The 22,563-nt window shown below is 43.9% G+C and overlaps 1 protein-coding gene across 2 annotated transcripts in view; it reads right to left on the reverse strand.

Annotated features, from left to right (window-relative positions):
• Positions 1-22,563, reverse strand: part of PDE8A (phosphodiesterase 8A) — a 241,989-nt gene that overhangs the window by 31,709 nt on the left and 187,717 nt on the right. For both annotated transcript variants that reach the window (XM_014606030.3, XM_006259360.4), the window contains exons 4-11: positions 21,808-21,864; positions 16,689-16,746; positions 14,645-14,733; positions 13,348-13,426; positions 10,626-10,763; positions 3,221-3,309; positions 1,699-1,750; positions 1,557-1,599 (exon numbers count right to left, since the gene is read on the reverse strand). In XM_014606030.3, the coding sequence (XP_014461516.1) occupies positions 1,557-1,599; positions 1,699-1,750; positions 3,221-3,309; positions 10,626-10,763; positions 13,348-13,426; positions 14,645-14,733; positions 16,689-16,746; positions 21,808-21,864 (605 nt within the window). The remainder of the gene's footprint in view (positions 1-1,556; positions 1,600-1,698; positions 1,751-3,220; positions 3,310-10,625; positions 10,764-13,347; positions 13,427-14,644; positions 14,734-16,688; positions 16,747-21,807; positions 21,865-22,563) is intronic.

The following is a 22,563-nucleotide window of genomic DNA, read 5'->3' on the forward strand; positions in this document are numbered from 1 at the left end:
CGGGACAGAGTCACAAGTGGCTCATCTGGGGGGCACAGGGAGGGTAGGGCATGCAGCCCAGGAGGGCATGGGGGGGGGCATGCCCCCAGATCTGCCTGCGGGACAGAGCAGGCAGGGGCCGGGGCGGCATTAGGGTGTTCTTGGCCATGCTGTGCTCAGGTCGGGCAGCTGTGGCAGCGGCGCTGGGCCACAGGGGGGGCCGTAGCACCCCAAACCCCCTCTTCCAGCACCACTGCTGAGTGCACAGTGGGCCAGGCCTGGCAGGAACAGCCTGGCACAGACTTCCAGCCCGCAGCACCAGTCTGCCCTCCCTTGCGCCTGCCAACCCCCATGTCCTCAGAGGGGGGGAGGGGAGAGGAAGGCTGCATTGGGCTGTTCCCACTGGGCCTGGCCCATGTTGGGCTCAGTAGCAGCACTGGGAGCAGGGGTTGAGGGGGCTGTGGCCGCCCCTGTGGCCCCACTCCCTTTGCCACCGCCGCAGCCGCCCAGCCTGAACACAGCCCAGCCAGGAACAGCCTGGCGCCGCCCCAGTCCCAGCTCACTCCGCCCTGCCCCGCCCCGCCCCACCCCGCCCTGCCCCGCATTCAGATCCGAGAGCACACACCCCTCCCCCCGTGCCCTCCTGGGCCGTGTGTCGTCTCCACCCAGCACCCCCCAGACAAGCTGCTTGCGGCTCCATCCCCTGCCCCACCTGTAGCTGCGGGCTGGGTTTTGAACCCTCCCTGGTGCACATGCCCCCCAGGCCTCCACCCCTTTCCTCCCCCCACCAACCAACTTGCTGGGCTTGGCAGGGGGGTGCACGTGCATGCACATGCACATACAGCCCCCACAGCTCAGGATCGACTTCAAGAAGCCTCTGGGATGGTGACCACTGTTCTAGAACAATTTTCCAACAGCAACAAGGATTGCAAGAAAAAATAATCCCTTTTAAGATAGATCCTGATGAGTTTTTGGAAGGGATTATATGACATGCTATGACTCGACTCTGTGATCTGGAAGGTCCCTTCCATACTTAATGTCCTGTGCACGTGTTTTAGAACTGACAAAAAGCCTTTAAACTGTGGAACTGTAAGGCCTAATTTTGCTCCACTGGACAGTCTACTTTACATGTTAGAGTAGACTATCCAATGGAGTTCCACTATGGACTTCAATAGGACCAGGATCAAAGCCTAAATGAGCTGTGCTCATCAGTACATCCACCCATATGTAAATAATAATTTAATAAAAAACAAACATACACATCACTAATTCCTTTCCAGAGACAACAACATTTCAACTAGATGGTATCCTTGACATTTCTAAGCTTGTCATAGGAGACTGTACCAGCTACAGTGCTTCTGACATATGCACATTACCTTTTTAACACTGGTTTGATTATGTCACTTCTGAAACAAGTCCTCCATCCCCAGGTAGCATCTATTTATTTGGTTGCCTCCAATAATATTTTATTGCTAACAATAATTTTTGTTGCATTGCATAGCCCACACTTAAGTCTGACCATTAGCAACCTCCTGTGAATGTTCCACATTTATTGAGACAAAAACACAGTATCTTACCTGTCTGAGATTCAGCCTGAACACGTTCACATGTTTTTTCCACCTGCAAATCAATATCAGAAATGCAATTAATCAGAATTTCCCAGTCACCCTGCAATATTTTGTGCTCAATCTAAAATGGACACATCACTTATTTGCTTACCTTATTGTTGTCATTGCACAGTCTACTAATTGACACATAGTGTCTAATCTTCCTGTAGGCAAAAAAAAAAGTGTGTTATTGTCTCCCCAGTTCCCAGTTCTGATTCAAATCTAGCAAAGTTTTGATTTACAAGTCCCATATTAGCAATAAAACCATACAGGGCAAATCCTGCTCAGTGGCCAGTGAGACCTTGTAGGTAATGGTGATAACTACAGCTTTCCTGCTCAGGAAGGCAGGAAGGATGCAGGGTGGATAAGCCTACTGCAGACCTTGCTCCCTGTGGGCTGCCTATGATGCTGGAGAAAATGTAGGGATATGAGGTGGCTGGAGAATTTGTGGTATTACAAGTCCATTAGCTGAGGTACTCTACAGAGCTAAGGGGCAGAGTAGACCTGTAGGCTACTATAGTCTTAAGTACCTCCTGATTGCCCTCAAACTCCTGGAGCTGATCCTGTTGATTAGATTTGTCCCCAGATAACAATGTGCATAATAGGCATCCATCTTACTGGCTTTGTGTCAAAAGCTACAAAATGTTTTTGCTCCACTGAAAGACAGTTGAGAGCATGGGGTTCTGAATCCATTTCCAAGGGATGCTATTAATTGAAAATATCATATTCGGCCAATAAAAACTGAGTTTTTTTCCCTCTCTCTATTAAGTAACCTCCAATGATAAATGATTCAGGAAGAAACTGCAGTCAGCCTTTCCTCAAGGGTAAGGATGATCAACCTGACAAGGACCTCAGGCAAAGGTCAGACAAAATCAACACAGTGGAACCATGGAGAAATGTGTTCTTGTACATGGTCAATTCCAGGTTGTTTCACTTAATGAACATGCTTGACAAGTCCTTGGAAGATTGAGCATCTGCCACCTTATACTTTCTGACCCTCATTCTTTCCTGAATTTTTTTAGATCTGCATACTTATTGTAATAATTAATCCTGCTCTAAGAGTCCTATTCCACGATCCAATAGGAATTATGGAAAACAGGAATAAATAAGGAGTGCAAGATAGCTCCTTTTGGGTGAAATTCATATGAAATGTAAGTTTGAGGGGCTGGTCAGGTGAAATGTCAGCATCAAAAAAAGCATTTCTGCATCAGCCCTGCATGGGTAAACATGGACAAAAAGGATGGCAGTGAACAATGGAAGGGAGCAAAGAACTAAGTGTATGCTTCATTTTTTGTGGCCCCAACATAAGGCATAGAGGGTAGAGAGGGCTAGATGTAAGGGTAGAGAGGGCTGCACTTATGCCCTGATCTTGGCTCCACACTGAGGGGAGGGGTAAATTTCACTTCTTTTGCTGATAGTACAATTAGTTGGACTTGATGCAAATAAAGGTTATTTTTATCTTAAGGAGTTCAGTGATATATTGACCCTATTGCTGGCTCCCAGCTTTACAGAGTTGAGAAAGTGACAGAGGCCTAATTCATTGCCCACTGAAGCCAACGGACACCCTGACTTAATTGAACCACGGATCAGAACTGAATCCCATATTGACAAGACAGTCCAGCCTTTACACTTACCCTCCCTGTCCAATGACAGGTATTATCTTCACATTTTGCTGTATGCTATCTCCATTTTTCTTTTTGGCATAGTACATTCCTTGCCATTCCTGAAAAAGGGGCCATTGGTAACTACGTTCAATACATAATGGACCAACATAATAAGATATATATATTACCAATATCTTTTCATTTACTACTGTTCAAAGAGAAGTCACATTTTTTAAAAGTGTAAACAAGACCTAGACATTTCTTTTTTACCTTGAATTCCAAAGACACAAAATTTGAGAAATGCTGTTTCTGTGAAATAATAACCCATCAACTGGCTAGTTGATGAGAAGTGGCAGGGCTTGATGATAATGTTTCTAGTTTGGAACTGAGTGCCCTGTTTGCTTCCAAAAACCTAGAATAAGTTGGAACCATCCTCACATCCATGAAAAGTATGAGAATGGGATTTTTTGCCCTGAGAATAAGATATCCTGCCCTGAGATTTCTGAAGCAATCATGCTCTCTGGGAAGCCTCCAATTTAAATCAAGCAGAGGTCAGTGCAATAGTTACTATAGTTAAGTGTCTGCTATGCCTTTTTACTGAAAAGACCCTGACCAATGGAGCAAGGCAGAACATTGCTTAAAATGGCAACCTCATCAAAAACCTGAAAATTCTTTGGTTTTTCTGTGGCAAATGGACAGTTCCAGTGAAAATATTAGTTTACTTAGAAACCTTGAATGAAGACAAATGAGATTCGGGAAATGATTATTTCCACCTATTATTGAAACCCAGGGTTTTAAAGGGCATTCATAGCCTCCTGCATATTAGGGTTGCAGATCTAGTCCAATACCTTCCACAAAGCAAAGCATGCCTATTGAGGAAAAGGCAAACCTCAAAAGTAGGGCTTGCACAAATAGACACTGAACATACAATATATTTTTAGCAGATTTCTTTCCATCCCTATCTACTCCTCTGATCCTTCTCCAGTCAGTTTTCTGTTTCACTTTTCACCTGCTTTTTCTCTATGAACTTTTTGTTTCTTCTCGCATAGTAAAAGCCAATAACACTTAAGATAAGTCAGTCTTTGGGTCCTGATAGCCGAGCTGATTTCAAACCATGTCCACAAGTTTTTTTCCATTTCTAGAGTATATTTAGAGAACAATAAAGGTGTAATTGCAGCACATTGAAGCAGACTCGATTAATTGAGTCTGCAGGAGCGTGGCAATTACTGTGCTCCAGCAGCCTTTTTCATCTCATGTATCAGTGTCCCTGCACTTCAAAATGGTGGCATTTTGAAGCACGGAGATGCCGATACATATAACACTGTGGTGTTTTAGTAAGAGTGTCTCTTGAAGCCACTCTATTAAAGCGCCGCCCTCCCACCCCCGGAAAATGTGTAAAAATGCCCAGAATCTTCAGAAAATATGACTCCAAGCACACAAGAAGTTTTATATTAATAATTATCTGATTCCTTACTGTATACAAGCCCAATAAAAAGCACGCTGAAGTTAATGGGAGTCTTTCAGTTGACTTCAATAGGCTTTGAATCAATTCTTACATGTGGGTGAACACATATACACACAAATAGTAGTTAGACTGATCGACAAATGGGCCAGAACTGAATAGGTGAAACAGTATGTTCTGCATGTAACCTACAGCCAACAGGATAAGAATCCACCATGTAAAAGGGCTGCATGGTGACAAGCAAGCTCCCCTCATCCCCTCCCCAATAAAACCCACTGAAAGGTTTTTCCATAGATCTATGTAACAAATTAGGGATCAAGCACAATATCTTTTGTTGCATGTTGCAAGTGGACTATAAATGAGCAGAAATTAAACACTACAAAATTCACTGCTCTCAGAATAAAAACAAAGCTTAGCAGTATTTTCCTGACAACCAGGACAACAGAGAGATGAGTAATCAAGAGGGATCCTGGTTCTCTCTGAAAAATAGATCACCATTTTTTGGATATAAAAAAGTAACCCAAAATCCACATTTTGCTGTGATTAAAATGAAGCACCACCACACACACACACACACACACACACACACACACACACACACACACACACACACAGAGTAAAAGCTGAGTTATCTGGTACCTCACAAGGTGGCAAACTGTTAACTGGCATGCCGGCTCGTAAGGGAAAAGTGAAACCAGAAGTGCCCACCGTGGTACTTCCGGTTTCACGGAGCCCCCACGGCCCGGGGGAAAGCAGCCTGCGCTGCCAAACCCCCAGAGCCCAGGGCTTAGCAGCCTGCGTGGGTCCCCCCTCCCTGCTCCTCGGGCCCCGCGGGAGGGATGGCGATGCGGTGGGAGGGGAGGCAACGCAGCGGGAAGGGCAGTGACACCCCAGGTGCGGTGGGACAGGTGGCGGCCTAAACAGGCAAAGACGCCTGTGTTTGGGCCGCTTAGTTAACCGGCATATTTTGTTATCCTGCACCCTCCATTCCCCGTGGGTGACGGATAACAAAGCTTTTACTGTACATATAAGTGACATTTCATTTTAATCATGGAAAAAAGTGGATTTGGGGTTACTATTTTATATCTGAAAAATTGGGGGGGTGCATGTTGTAGCAGAGAAAACCAGGATACCCGGTAATCAATCTCTAATGAGATAAAAAATTAAAAACATGCACAAAGGGATGAAGTCGTAAAGCATAGATCAAATAATTCTAGTATGGTCAGTGTAGCTTTATCAGGTCAAGTTAAAACTATTCAACGACAGATATCGCATCAGATTAAACAGATAGAAATTCATAGCTGTGATGTCTAAAACCGGTTAAACTATCACAGGAAATGTCTGAAGATTAATCAGCTCTGAAAAACACGAGCTCTAAAGCCAAACTCCTGCTGGTATACACAGTTTCCACAAAGATAATCCTTAAACATATCTTAAAAAATCCATATGTCCTCTCACCAAATCTCTGTCAGGAGTTGAACAGAGAATATGTACCTCGTGAGACATGCCTTCAATTGAGCTCATGCTTATGAATGGATTACAACCACAGAAATATGGTGCTACAGCTACTTCAGTTTGACCTAAAATGCTGGGGTCAAAATAAAGATTAGGATCTTCTAGTTTATGTAAAAAGCAAAGAATTGTTAACCTTCTTGATATAATATTCTAGGAAGTAAGAAGTTCTAATACTGCCACTGGAAGGTAATGCTACACAATCCGTCATCTCATTGAAATGATTCATATATACATAAAAGACACAAACAGTATGTCTACAGTGCACACTGCAGGGTAACAGAGATTAGAGCTGTATGTATATAAGAAAGGTAGTAAATGAGCCTGTGTTGAACTCTGCCTTACTGTGACTAGACTGCTTCTAGTACTTGAGCTAATTTGTTTAAAACTCATGTTATCTTGGGTCACTATGCTACATGGCAAACTGCACTGTAGATTTACCTTAAAGTTCAGCCATACACATGCGAAAAACATCAGGAATTCAATTTTCTCCAACATAAATCTGAGCCCAGAGAAGAACCATTTAATCTGGTTCACTTGTATATAAATCTACACAATGCAAAGTGATCCTGTGCAGAGATATCCTAATGCTACCTTTGGAACAAGTAGCAGTATATCTGCTTTAGTGTACTGCTGAATGTTGACTAAGCATCTCTGACTAAGCCTCAGGAACACATGTATCAGAAATCCTCTTCTGCTATTATGCTTGTTATGATACCGAGCAGTCTCAAACTGGGAAGGGTTAGTCTCGTGAAGAACTACAGTGTGCTGCATGATCAGAAAACAACACAGCACAAGGAAGTTTTATTTTTCTGATTTCTGTCCAAGTTGAAATATTTTTTGGTATATTGTAACCTATAGTAACCAACTTACAAAATCCACCCAGTCTTTTTCATTTGGAATAGAAAAAGCTATCATAAAGCAGAAGGGAGAAACATGCAAATGAAATTGGATGATTCAGGTAAAAACTGTTTCTTTCTGACACAACTACCTTTCAAACTCCTCTACATTTCAGAATAAAGCATATTCAAAGGGCAGTGTCTGTTCAAAGGCTGACTTGAATGTAAAACTGCATTTCCTCTAAGAACTCATTCTGTGCCAGTAGTAAATTCTAGAATATATATAAATTGCCTACTGTTAAGCTTCCCAATAGCAAGTAGGATGACATATGGACTCAGAAGACATCTGCATGGACAAGAGTTTAACATTTTCCAGAAATGGGGGATTTAAAGCATGGTGTCTTGTTAATATCCACAGAGGACTGTCCTGGAGTTGGAGCAGTAAAACACAGAAGCCTTGACAGAAGCCTAAAATATTACTTGGGTTTAATTTTTCACCATGAGTTCACTAAAATAGATCTTCACTATTAGCGAGAGCATATCAGTAAACTAAAAATTGAAAATCTGACTGATGTGCATCTTGAATACTAGATGTGGCAGTCACCAGACCCAACATAACTAACTGATTTGCATCAAAACTTGATTTATATGTCTATTTTCATGTACATCTTTACACAGGCAAACAAACTGTGAGGCACCATGGCTTCAGCCCTTGGAACTGTTCCAGCACATTGAACATCCAGATGTTTACTACAGTCATGTTCCAACGCACATACCATCTGTGCCCAGAGAGAGTAATGCCTTACTAAATGAACACTCATATTAGTGCCTTGATTTACAAAGTGTGACTCATCACATCTTTGCGTTGCTGTTGCCTTGATATTGGCGGTGCTAGTGAATCATTTTAGCACCTCCCTACACTGTGTCAATGGCATGGTGCTTCCCAGCACATAGTCAGTGTGACCCAATTAGCTACCCTGACTCAGCCCTGTGCATGTGTTATGACACACCTTGAAAACACAGCCAATTTACAAACCTCCTTGTGTTACCCCCATAATCCATGTCTCCTTATATGGGTTCCATGACATATCCTTTCAGTGACATCAAAAGGCATTTACGTTTTGGTGTCAAGATGCAAATGTCATCTCCCTGATGCATCATCACATTAGTGCTACAATAGCAACACACCCAAAGCAACACTATAGTGCTACCAGGCAGCTTGCAAAGTCTCTCTGTAACTGAATCCTACATCGGCCCTATGAAGTCAGTTGACTCTCCTGTATTTCCTCAGTGTGGGAACTGGAAAAACATTAGAGAGCTCCCTTATCATTAGAAATTGGGATGGAAAAAGGCCCAGAAATGAGAAGCTGCTTATCACTCAAGTGATACTATGGGTACTGACAGAAGTGATATTTGTCATATGCTCAGTCCCCTTAAAGCGCTATACAGCCATGCCCTGACAGAAGTGCATAGTACGGCTGTGAGAAGGTTCGGTTGCTGATTCGATTTGGCAGAGATTTGGCCTGATTCAGTGGCCAAATCTTCGAATCTGAATCAAATCAGGAGACCCTTTTATCTCTCTGAATCAAATCAGAGAGATTCAGAAAGATTCGACTATTTGGACATAGACACAGCTTTAAATGTTTTTTCTACATGCCTAAAGGTACCAGGTGGCTCATGAGTGCTGAAATGGTGGGGCAGATGAAGCGTCCCACAGGACCACAGAGGGGGTTCCCAGAACACTCAGCAACAGACCCGGAAGTGGACCAGAAGTACTTCTGGTCCACTTCCGGGTCTGCTGGGGAGCAAGCTGGGGGGGGGCCCCCCACACCTCCCCAGCTTGGCAACTGGTGCCTTCTGGGTCCAGGGTGGCACCTGGGATCCCCCCCATGGCCGATCGCTGAGCCGTGCTCAGTGGCAGACCCAGAAGTACTTCTGGTCCACTTCTGTGTTTGCTGCTGAGCATTTAGGGGTCCCCCGCCATGCTCCTGTGGGAGGCTCCATCTGCCCCACCATCTCAGCATTCATGAGCTGTGCCTGGTACCTCAGGGTATGTACAAAAAACATTTAAAGTTGTGTCTATGGCTGAATCGCTGATTCTCCGAATCAGCATGAATTTTCAGAGTCAGATTCAGCTGAATCGAATTGGCTCAGTGATCTGAATCAACGAATCATATCACTGTCCCCAATTCAGGACGAATCCGAATCGAATATGGCCTGTTTTACACACCCCTTGTGCACAGCTACAGAACGCATTAAAAAAGTGCCTGGTCACACAACAAATTAACCTTTATTTAATGAGGGTTCAGATGAAGGTGCTCTAAGGCAGAGTGCCTTCATTAATTTCTGTTTCTCTGTGCGCCACCTCAGCCTCACACCCCGCTCCCAGCTCTGGTGCTGTCTTCAGGATGGGAGGGGGGAAAAGGCAGGGGTGAGAGCTGTAGTTTGGGGTTTGCCCTACTTGAGGGAGGGTGGATTGGAGCCCCCCCCTCCAGTCTACCCACTCCCCAGCCCCCAACACAGTCTGGGCAAACCCCAGACCAGAGCTCCCTCCCCTGCCTTTTCTGCCCACCCATCCTGAGGACAGCACTGGAGCTGGGTGGCAGGGTGGGGGACTAGGGGAGAGAGGCTGCAGACATGGTCTCTCTCCACTGGATTGGATCCAAAATGAAGCTTGATCCCCCTCCTCCCTTCCCTCACTACCAAACAGAAAACGTCTGCTGGGTTGGGAGGTTCACTGTAACTCATGGTGCTTTCTGTGAAGAGTCATGAGTTACAGCAGGAAGTTGCACACCTGTCAGCACCCTATGCGACACTCTCCTGAGACTTCTGTATACTGTGCTTGCTAGTTGGCTTCCATATATCACAATGAAGCATTTCAGTGAAGTTGTCTTTTAATCTAGGTGCCACTAGAAAACTTGCTTATAGCAGGCTACCTTTTTTCCCCTTGTTCTCCTCTTACCTATTAGATTTCCACACCTTACAAGGCACCTTAGAAGTAGGCAATATATGGCACACATATACAGGGCATGTCCACTAAATGCATTTAACATGTGATACATCTAAAAAGTGAACGAGACTAGGTCTCCCTTCTCTATGCAGTTTAATAGGGAGTGACCCTTATGAAAAGGGGTGAGTCATTCTTGATAAGACCCTACCCTTTTTAAGTTCATCTCAGTTCTGCTCCTAGAAACAGGTTAGTCCATCTTAATATTTACTTTAAAATATAAATAGACTCCTTTAACGGTTTGACAACACCAAAAAAATATTATTGGTAACCTTTTTGTTCACCAGCACAGAATATTTATTGTTCCCAAAGACACAGATTTTTTTAGATTGCTTTTCACTGTTATTAAGCAGCCCCCCCAACCTGTCAAAACCTAAATGAATACAGAGTTTTCAGTTGGAAGAGGATTGGGCCCAGTATGCGATGTATCAAATCCCACTTGCCTCATTCACGTAACCAACTTCAACAGGATTGTGCATGTGTGTAGGAAAACCGCAAATATTACATGTTTGTCAAGGTATAATCTATACTGTTTCATGCACAGGCAACCATCCTTCCCATAGGTAATATATGCAAATATCATGGAATGATAAATTATATTACACTGTAACTTACCTTTCCTATCTTTATACAGGAATTAATAGTATCTAGGAAATCAGCTTTTTTTTCATTTATAGGCACTTCTGTTAATTCCTTCCCTATTAATTCACCTATTTGATAGCCCATCACGGTTTCAAATGCAGGATTGACGTACTGTGAAATAAAAACAGGAGAGCATTTAGCATCATATTTACGTCAAAAAGTCAAGAAAACTAAACTTTGACCTAATTTGTTAAACCTAATGCTAGATTTATCAAGCCAAGGTAAAAAACCTTTGTATGTATTAACTTTGGAACAGATACCTCAATATTTTCTTCCAAGCACAACAAAAGAATTATCTCCCAGAAATCTAGCACCCAGACACAAAAAGGCAGTGTACAAACATGAGTGGAGAAAGGGAATACATTTCACAACTCAATTGTGCATTTCAAAGGAATTATCACAGACAACATTAACTTTGGAAGCAGATTCCTTTTATTCATCAGTTGTAAGACAACCTTCTGCCTCTTCTCTTGCATGCAAGGAATAGTACTGCAGCTTCAAGTGCACACAAAGCACAACTGTGAAGAAGAGAGTTGGGAAAGGTAAAACCTTTACTCAAAAATGGAGGCTGCACAGCCTTGTGAATCTCCTACATCACCTAGAGAAGAGGTTCAGAGCTGCAATCTACACACTTGCAAACACATCTGTTTTAGTTGTTTACATGGCCCCATCTCAGTAACACCCAAGTGCCTCATAGTCTTTAATGATTTTATTCTCAAAACTCCCCTGCAAGGAAGGGAGCTGCTGACCGACCTCTCCTTTGACAATATTTCTCCTTTCTCCCTACTATGGATAAAAAGATCTGCAGAGTACACATGGGAGTGATCCAGAACTCCTCTGTAGGGGAGGGTCTGCTATGTCTTGAGTCACCTGTGGAGGGCAGCATTTGGTCTGAAAAATGTGTTTCTAGGTAACCAGGAACCAAATTCTGCTCTTTTGTTAATCTGATGTAGAAGGTGATGCACAATCCCTCCATATAACTCTCAAGGTCTGTGCCAAGAGAACACATGGAGGAGGTTAAATTTAAATGATCCATTTATAATTCATCATCCCTAAAGGCTTTGTGTTGACAGGTGGAACTGGCTCTTTTATGAAGGCAATTATGTGGTTCCCAAGCTATAAATTAGTTCAGTGGTTCCCAAACTGTGGTCCATGAGCCATGGTTGGACCATGAGTCCAGGATGAGTGGCCCATCCATTGCTCGTCCACAGAGCACACCAGGTCCCATTCACCCAGAGTGTCTTCAGTTAGAAGTCTGATGACAGAAAAGTGATACAGTTTTTCATCTGTTGGTTCAAAATGTTTGGGAACCATGGGATTAATGCACTTCCAATGACACCTGGAGACTTTAGTTAACACTGTTCAAAACCTTGGTTCCAACTAAATCATTTCCTAAATGGGTTTGCCCAGCTAGTGTTGGCAGACAAACACTATCAAAACCTTGTTTAAAAGTGTGTTCTGGCTTCACTTCAGTAGAGTTCCAATATGATTTATCTTCTTCCATGTCAGCTGGCCCCACTGTCACAGAAACTAGTAGGTAATATGGTTTGCATTCAAAATCAGTTCAACTGCTCTCCTTTAAACAAGTTTGAGTGCAATTGTGCAGTGCATCATGGAATTCTTGGCCATCTACAAACTGGCCAAGGGGGACCAGCAGGCAATGGGAGAGTCCCTGTTCCCCCAAGCCCTACCGGGAGTAACAAGGAATAACGGCCATAAGTTGACTGAGAGTAGGTTCAGGCTAGACATCAGGAGGCACTACTTCACAGTCAGGGCAGCTACAAGCTGGAACCAACTTCCAAGGGAAGCGATGCTCGCTTCTACCCTGGGGGTCTTCAAAAGGAGGCTAGATAATCACCTTGCCAGGGTCGTTTGACCCCAGCACTTTCTTGCCCATGGCAGGGGGTCAGACTTGATGATCTACTTAGGTCCCTTCCGACCCTACCAACTATGAAACTATGAACTCAAGGTCAGTTAAGTTTGTTAATTTATTTCTAGTCACCTCCGGATATTTGCCAAAACTTGTAATAAAAATTGTATTATAATAACACTTAGGTGCCTTTTATGTAGTTTGAATTAGCCTCAATTTCAGCTAACTTTTCAAAAGAATTCATTACTCTTCAATATTTTAGGACAAGTCAAAGGCCTATGCATGCCAAATACCCCATCAGGTTAATACCATTATGGCAGACTCATTTCAAAAGCCACAGACACATAAGAGCAATAATGCCAGTGGCCTTTAACGCTCCAGCCCAAATGACCCAGGTACCCCTTTACAGCTGGCTCAACTGGAGGGACCCCTTAGCATGAGCCCAAGTAAAGTTTGAACTCATGCCTCTGGAATAATAGCAACACATTTTAAGGAAAGATATAAAACAATGTTGGTAGTCACCAGCAGTTATAAGTGACATGTGAAATAAGCATTACAAAAAAAAAAAACCAACAGAAAAACCAGACAGATCCTTAAAGCAGCTCCAAAGACTGATCTTTTTTTTCTTTTAAATTTGTTTTATAAAAATAAAAAAATCAACCAAGAAAAATTCTGCCTTAGACCAAAATTCAAATCAGTGTGTTCAAAACTATTATGGCAGCTTCTTGAAGCATTAAAAAAGAGCAAATATAAATTACATATGAAATAAAATGTAGCAAGCCATAGAAGAATTCCCCATACTTATAAAAATAAACTAGCGCAAACCTGTATTACATGGTCTTCACTTGTGATCTCAATGGCTTCTTGACTTTTCTCTAATGCTGTAAATAATGAATTACAAGCCCTGGCAGATGGAAAAAGAAAACTGATTAGATTTCACTTACATGTTTCTCAATGTATGTAATTATAAACTATTGTAAAATAGAAGAACCATAACAAAAGCAAAACATAGTAATTTGATTTTCTGCTTTAACCATAAACAGGCATGTATTTCTTTGGATAAATGACATTCCGTAATGAAGAATGCAGTATAACATTGCACCTTATAGACTAACTAAATCAGAGATATGTATAGCATAAGCTTTTACGAACCCAAGCTTACTTCATCAGATGCTGAGAAAGGACATACACAGGACAGTGTGTAGAATGGCGAGACTGATTTGAATACAAAAGGCAGGAAGGGAGAGAGAGAAGGGAGGTGGGGAGCAGTTCTGGGAGAGGCCAACAAGCAATAAACCCATAGGGATAAAGGGGACATGAAAGCTAACTCATGTAATGAGATAAGAATCCGTAGTCCCCATTTAGAGCATACTTAACACAATCCAGTCTGTGGATTATTTCTTGCTCAAGTTGTTTTTAAAGTTTTGCTGCCTAAAAACAGCTACTCTGAGGTCAGCAATGGAATGTCCAGAGAGGTTAAGTGTTCATCCATGGGGCACTGACATACGATCAGTGTTAATTCCTTCTTACATGCAGGGATTGCCCCATCTGTCCAATGCAGACAGCAGAGGGGTACTGTAAGCAGGTGATGGTATGACATTGGTAGAGTTTCAGGTGAGTGAACCTTGAATGCTCTATTCTGTGTTATTTGGTCCGGTGATGTGGTCTGTACTGATAAGGATCACACCTAGCATCTGGGTCTACTGTAAAAATGAGAGCTGGGCAGCCTGTTCCTTGAGAGATGCAATTTGAGCCTGGAGGGCCAACTATAAACATTGTCCATCCTAACCCCTCTTCCCTCGCTCTCTGTGTTCCTGCCTTTTGTATTCAAATCACTCTCTACATTTTATATACTGCTCTGTGCATGTCTTTCCACAGTATATGATGAAGTGAGCTTGGGCTCATGAAAGCTTATGCCACACACACACCTGATTTAGTCTGTAAGATTCAAATCTACCCTGCTTTCTGACCAACTTCAGACTAACATAGCTGACCATCTCATTTTGTAATAAAACTCTATGCAGTAAGACTTGTTTTTAGGCTGTGGATGAATTTAGCTCTTTTTGGTTTTGATATTATTATTATGATATTCTTGATATTTTCTTGACATTGATAGCATTACCTTAGTTTAAATTGTGCCCGCACCTCTCCAAATTCCAGCTGAATTAGTTCATTGTAACAGGCCATGATATTAGAATTTTCTACATATCTCTGGAAATGAAAAGTTCGAAAAGTTTCAATAGTTTACTTTTCTGCAAATAAAGATATATTGTGTAATCCCCGCCCGAATGAATAAAGTAGAGTAGGTCTGCCTAAAATGAACACATTCAGATGCACAGAGTTCTAGACACTTATTTGTCAGGGCCAGATGGGCAGTACAGGCGGGTGGCATCTTCAAAGCCCATGAGTCACGGAGCTGGTGTTGTGGATGTCCTCCCTGCTGTGGTTCCTGGCCCTACAAGCTTTAAATTCCACCTCACGTCATCCACCTGGGCAGCATTAAAGCCCACAGGGTAGGGAGAGCTTTTGCAGGGCTAAGGTTCAGGGCCTAAGTTGTCCCTGCCATAGTTTCCGACCCCATGGGATTCAAATTCTGTATGTGCTGCCTAGCTAGGGACCAGCGTCGAGGAGTCTCTCCCTGGCTCCACTTCCCTGCACCTCTGCTTCCTTGTGTTTATGGCTTTAAATCATCCTCTTTGCAGCCTATAAGAGATGCACATGCAGGGATTTAAAAGCCAGGGCCTGCCTATTGACAGCCTGACCCTTCCCAAGCAGGGGAGAGGACAGGTCGTCAAGTAACGGGCTACCCTAAAGGCAGGAATGTCCCACTGAGCAGCCACCTAGGGTGTGGACAGAAGTTATATTTGTTTCATAATGAGTCCCCTAAAAGTGCTCTACAGCCATGCCCAGAGCCCTTTAGAAGTGGCCAACTGTGTGATAAAATAACCCTCATCAAATGAGGGATCAAATGAAAGTGCTCCACTAGGGTCAATCTGTCACATGCTGCATCAGCTCAGCTCTGACCTTAGTGCTGTTTGAGGAGAAGGGAGGGGAAGTGAGCTGTGAGATGGGGTTTGCCTGGCCTGAGCTGGGTGGGGGGCGTGGATTGGAGTCCCCCCTCCCTCCCCCCCACAACACCCTCTCTCCAGCTTAGTCCTGGCAAACTCTAACCCATAACTTACTCCCTCTCCTTTCTCCCCACTCCCTTCCTACAGATAGCACTAGAGCTGGGAGGGGGAGCAGTGTACAAGAGAGAGGCTGTAGGCCTGCTCCTCACCTCAATCAGCTCCAAAATGGAGCTTCAGTCCCTCTCCCCATTTCTCCCCCTCGTCCTGATCCACTGGCAGATATCTGTTGGGTAAGGAGGGCCGCTCTAATTCATGGTGCTTTATGTAAAGCGCCATGAGCTTGAGTGGAGGCCTGTCAGCGCCCCCAATGTCCCTTGGCTGAAAAGCTCACCGGTGTAGCTCTCCAGGCAAGGCCTGAAACACATGTACAGCCCTGCTTCTGGGTTATTTCTCTACTAGTAAGAATTTATTTTAAATTCTTACTGGTAGAAATAAACCAGCCTGTTCATGCTCTGAGTCTCAATTTAAGGCAAGCATTTCTTTTTTTTTTCTGTCAACTTAATGTAATGAAGACTCCACTTAACTGACGCAGTAATAAGCATATTGCCTGCTTAATTGGATGAGTTGCTAAGGAAATGATTCAGTCTGATACATTTCAGGTGACTCCAAACAATATATAATAGCACCTGATAATGTGTGAAACCTGTTTACAGACAGGGATTAGCATTTGATAGACTATATTTCCAGCAGTTCATTCCGCTACAGAGTGGTTACTAATGGGTCAATCTTACCTAGGTTTGCTTTTAAAAAGATTAGCATGCTTGTTTTAAAAGCAATGTATTAAGTAAATGCAAGTATACAACAGTGCATTTTATTTCTAGGAGCCTCTGATTAGTAGGAATCTCTCTCAGGCAGTTTCCATCGCTGCAAGCTAGTTGAAAAAAATCTATAAGAACGAACAGGAAAAAGTGAGGACCGTATACAGACTAGGCTACTGACAGATGGGATCACTGACAACCAACCTCCCACACAACTTCTTATCATATGTTATAGTTCCCACATTAAAAAGCAATCCCATGGATTACAATATATACATACCCTTGTGAAGCCTGCAGAAATGAGGGGCAATACTGATGACTCTTCACGATCACCATGTCTTTTAAAGCAGAAAGAAAACATCAGAAATACCTTTATAACTAACTCAGTATTCATCATACATAGGAATCAGTGTGTCTGCAGTGAGACTTCACATGAAAGAATGACAGGACTGGATACTTTGCTGAACCAAGGCCTAAGAAATACACTAAAATAATATAAATTTGGACTATCGTTATGAATACAAGATATTCCCTGAGTACTGATAAATACCTTAAATGTCAAGTTCACTTTTTTACTGCATTTAAAAAAAAAAAAGCTCTTTTCAAGTATCTCCCTAACTCTTTGTACACAAAAGGGAGACTGCAAGCAAACAAACTGACAAAATTGTTTACCTATTCCTTATTTTCTGTATTACTAGCCCCTTTGCTACCCAGAGTGCTACCCATAAAAAATGTGTCTCACTGGAAGGGTTACAAAACTAAGCAAACAATTAATAATTTTGGATGCGGTAGGTGTGCAATCAAGACACCCATGTACAAAGGTGTCTTCCAATGTCAGGTGCTCAGCACTTTCTGAACAGCAGACTGGTGTATGGTATCCCACATAAAATGTAGCAGTAATCTTGGCCGTATACAACTTTCAACTTTTAAAAGGCATATGCATATATGTCTTGGGTGGAAGAAGTTGGTAGCTAACTAGGATCCCAGGAACCTAAAGGAAGAGGAGTAAAATATTGGCAAGAAGCTATAAAGGGAGTGCTAGATCTTGATACAAGGGTGTTAATCTCACAACCAGACAAACCTGTCTAACTTGAGCTTTGTCTTCACCGACAGAAAGGTACATTTTTCTACCCAGATATGACAGGCCAAATCTGCACTGTCTCCATACTGCACTTGGGAAAGTTGCCTTGAAGTACTCCTTGGTTCTTGCTCCCACTCTGTATATGCAAAATCCCCAGAATGAAGCAATGTAGTTTAGCATGGCACTGAGCACATGCTGATAGTCATGGGGAAGACAGAGAGCTGGAGACCGGTGTTGGAGTGTGCTGAGCACTGCACTAACACAGCTGCACTGTCTCACTTCTGGAAATCAGGTGCAGCACAAAGACAGAGAAGATATGCCCAGTTATCCCACTGCAAAATCCTAAATGGAGATAAGGCACTGTTTGTTCCTATTGCAAGGCAACTAGACAAGGTCATCTCCCATCCCACTGTCTGTGGTTGACCTCATTTAGTCCTATCTTGCAATGAAACCTGTTCCTACACCAGTCCCAATGCAAATTTACTTCTCTGATTTAGACTGGCCATGTCTACAGAGACGCTGGCTGCATAGTAGCCCATGACTACTGCACAATAGCACTGCATGGCAGGAAGCACGAGGCGATGCTACTGCACAGTCAGCATCATGAAAAAGCCATTGCTCAGTGTGACTTCGTAGTAACTCCAGTTACTGCACAGTCATTTAGTACTTTTTTATACAAGTGCTAAACAAGTCTCATGTAGATTCACAGTAAAGACTGCACAGTCAGCGTCTCATGTATATGCAGCCACTAGGCAGGGGCACTGTGAAGTCAGAAATGCTTATGACAGTAGAGCTCAACTTTTTGGTGCCATGGGACAGATGAGTGGTGTGGAGCTGGTCCATGGGTCCTGAGCAAGATAGTCCTCCCTCAGCCCCATGATGCCAGCTGGATTGGGGCCCTGTATTACCTCCCTTGGCTCTATGCTGCTGGATTGGGGCCCTGTGTTGCTGCACCCAGGTCCCATGCTACCTTCTTGGGGCCCTGAACACTAGGGCTGTGCAAAATTTTGGTAGCCATTTCGTTTTGGAAGTGTTTTGACCTGTTTCAGCACCCAAAACACCAAATCCGAAATGAAATGAAAGGCTCCGAAACGTCTCCAAAATGAAACCAAACCATCTGAAATGTTTCAGATGTTTTGGAGCTGGGCTTGCAGGGAAACAGAAACTAGGAAGTGGGGGGGGGGGGGGAGGAGGGAGAGGACTGTTCTGATATTGACTGTGTAGCTGGCCAGTGTCTGCGATCTGTCCCTGAGGTCCAATCCCAGTGCTCTAGGGGAGGGACAGCAGGCTGCTGTCATCCTGTGCACAAATCCGGGGGCCCACACCCCCCCAGGAGGAGTCTAGCACATCCCCGCAGTCCTCCCAGGGGGTGCAGGTCCCCAGATCTACGTATGGGATGACAGCATGCTGCCACTGCCAGCTGGGGCCAACGCCAGCACCCAAGTCTACTTGATGCAGCCTGTGCACAAGCATAGCCGGAGGAGCCATGGGAGAAGCCCCTATGGCTGCCCTGCCCGGTCCCATCCCCCACCCAGCCCCAGCCTCCCAGCACTTTAACAAAAAAAAAAGCCCCGCACTCACCAGCTGTAGCAGCGGCAATCAGGGCCTCTGGAGGCTCGGGGCAGAGCCCCCACATGCAGCACAGGGCACTGGGGGGGCAGCAGGGATTGCCCTCCCCGGTTGGCATCTGTACAACGACTGTCACATCGTGCAGGTGCAGTGCACCTTGCCAAGGTGACGCACACTGTCTGGGAGCTGGGGTGGCTTCACATGTCAGCCAAAGCCTGGCAATGCTCAGCTCCAGCGGCCCCAGCTCCCAGACAGTGCAAAGCACCCTGCCAAAAGCATGGAGCAGCTGTCGCGCAGGTACCAGGCAGGAGGGAGGGCGACCATCACTGCACCCCACTGCCCCATGCTGCACAGAGGGGCTCCACCATGAGCCCCCAGAGGCCCTGATTGCCACTGCTACAGTTGGTGAGTGCTGGGCTTTTTTTTTCCCCCCCACCAAGTGCCGGGAGGCTGCACCCAGGCAGGGGATGGGGCAGGGCAGGGAAGCCATGCAGGCTTCTCCTGCAGCTCCCCCTGCCTGGAGAGAGGCAGGTACAGCTGGAGGAACTGGGGGAGAACCTGCAGCCACCCAGCTGTTCCTGTCTTCCTGGCCAATCCGAATCTCCAAATCAGCACCAAAACAGCATCAAAATTCTGAAACAGATTCGGCCGAATCAAAACGGAATAGTGATCTGAAACACTGAAACAAATCACTGTCCCTCCGAAATGGTTGAATCTGAAACTGAAATGAAACACAGTGGTTTCCCACAGCCCTCCTGAGCACCACCAGCTGGCCCTTGTGTGCCTAGATTGGGCCTGGAACACCTCTGTGCACTGATCCTGGGGGAAGCATACAGGGCTCCCCCCAGGTCCAGAAATTTGGCAGTTAGGGGGCAGGAACTTCTGCCACTGCTCACCTGCCACCAAATTTCCAGACCCATTGAAACACCTGCAGGCCAGATGGCATGGCTCTGTGGCCCAGATCTAAGGGCTGAGCCTCCCTGGCTTATACGATGTTCCCTTCCCTATAAGCTGTTCCCTGGGGGTTCACTGATCCAAAAAGGTTAACAACCCCTGGCATAAATGAACTGAGGGTAATACTCAAGAAGGGAGTCTATGTAAGTGCTTAATAAAGGCCTTTTGTATGCTGACTCCACTGGATCAAAACCTGACATTTTGGTTTCATGGGACAGTTCAACATTTTGAAATTGATTTTCTTGAAATTCAGAATAACAATAAATATTCTTAAATTCCATTTCTCAGGAAATGTTCTCAACAAAATTGTTCCTTTTGCTATTATTAGAAATATTATTTTTAATGTATTTTTAATATTACTTTTACATTATTTTGTGATATGTCAGTATTAGCAATAGTGAGAGGAAGAGAATATATGAAATCCTCTACTGACGTGTTATAACTTGATATAGATAAAATAGCTTAAATGTTCCAGTACTTTGATGTTGTTTTAAAAATCAATTCAGGTCAGCTGGTACTCAACACTGTTTGAAGTATCTTATCTTCTTTTCAAGATCAAAGTGTCTCTTGTTTGTGGTATAATGAAAAAGTTTGACATGTATACCAGAAATGTACTAGGATTCCTGTGCCCTGTAAGCCTTACCCCAAACAGAATAGGCATCCAGCATTTCTCCAGGCAGGGTACAGCCAGCAGTAGCATAGGGGTCTCTTATTTTTATTCTTTTCTTTGTGTCACTAGTGTTTTTAAGAACAGGTGCAAGACCATGTGCAAAACTCTGGAGTTTCTCATGGCTTCACGTGCTGGAACCTGCATAAGTATTTCTAAAACGTGCTACCTGGATCCTTAGATCCTAAACTGCACAGGAAGCTCATCATCTCAGTCCCTCTTCTACACTCTCTATATAGACACTTTGCTTGCTGTTTGGGGAGATTCAGTTGTCCCTGTTTACCAGGATTGCCTCCATAGTGTGGTACACTCCTACTGTTCTGGATGGTTCAACTTAAACTGCTTTTGTTGCTGTTTTGATGGAATCATCAGGGACCCTTCCCCATCCAGTGCTTCTTCCCACTCCACTACTGTTCTGGCTCTTTTAACTGAGCCCAACAGCTGCCTCTGGCCTGGCCCCATGAGTCACACACCAACTCATCTCTGTCTTGACTGCCACCTCCTTCTTTCCCTCCGGTTTGTTCTGCTGTGCAGAGTCTAGAGTAGTACACTCTTAGCAAAAAGAGGATGTGGCTAAAAGAAAGATGGAATGGTGGGTAGCAGCAATTTATCATGGGCAGTGTTAGCAGTTCATCTGCATAGGGTTCAGGACTAGGGATGGAGAGGGGGGAAGGGGGCAGTGCATTTGCTAATTAGACCACCTACAGGAGTGCAGGGACACTTCTTGTTCTGAAGCTAGTGGATAAAACATGTTTATAGATGTACTCCAGTGGGGGTGGGCATCAGTGGCTTAACTAGGGCAGAGAAAATGGGTCACCCCTCTGGGAGCCGACTTGTGGGTAAGAGCCAAAAAAAATTGGCTATTGCTGGCAGCTATATGATTGCGGCAGCTACATAATTGTGTCAGCAACCAGAAGTCACCGCTGTCCCTGTGCCCCAGGTATGACAGGGGGGAAGAACTCAGCACCCCTAGTATGGCAGGGGGGAAGAACTCAGCACATGATATAAATACAATGCCACCATTGTAAAATGCTCTGATATAAAGCAGTCTAGTATCTGTATCTGTAAAAGACTCAATTCACATTCATTAACAATTCACATTGAAGAATAAAGATATTTGTAATTTACCTTCGTACTACACCGATAATGACTGTGTTTTCTGAGGGTTTGGTTGTTCTGATAGACCTTAAAAAAAAAAACAAGATCACTTAACCACATTTTAATTCATATCCCAGTAAACACTACTGTACCTTTATAAAATTCTTGCTTAATTCCAACTAAAACAAAACACAGCCCAAATCCCAAATGTGTTTGGTAATTAAGACAAGAGAATAAATTTAGTAGCTTATGAGTATCAATGGAAAATATAACACGAAGATTTTACATTCATCGAAGTCTCAGCTAGTCCCAGTGAGGGAATAGGAAATATTCTCCTCCATAACAAATGACATGAAGTGCATACTGACACAGCATTTCAATGCTCCTTTTCAAAACAAGCCCCTCCCTTAAGCTGCTATGCAGTTTTTTTAGACTTGTCCTCACTCTGTTAACGAGCATTTTACTCTGTTCAGGGATTGAGTGGTAAAAAATTAACAAGGGGAACACTGCTGCTCTCCAGATCTCCTGACAGATCTTAAACTAATTACTTTATTATAACAAGGAGAACAGCATTTGTCCCAGTGCCCTGACCCCACCACACTCACGCAGTCAGTAGTACTCTGACCCTGCTACCCCCACCCTACCGTCTGTTATTTAGTCTAGACATATTCCTAAGGGATATGTCACTGGAAAGTCAAGGAAATAAAGCCACCACTGACTTTGTAGGGAGATGCAAGAAAGCCCATTTTATTTTGTCCCTTATTCCTGTGTTACCATAGTTTGTAG

This window comes from Alligator mississippiensis, chromosome 11, assembly GCF_030867095.1.
Source record: "Alligator mississippiensis isolate rAllMis1 chromosome 11, rAllMis1, whole genome shotgun sequence".
Taxonomy (NCBI): Eukaryota; Metazoa; Chordata; order Crocodylia; family Alligatoridae; genus Alligator; species Alligator mississippiensis.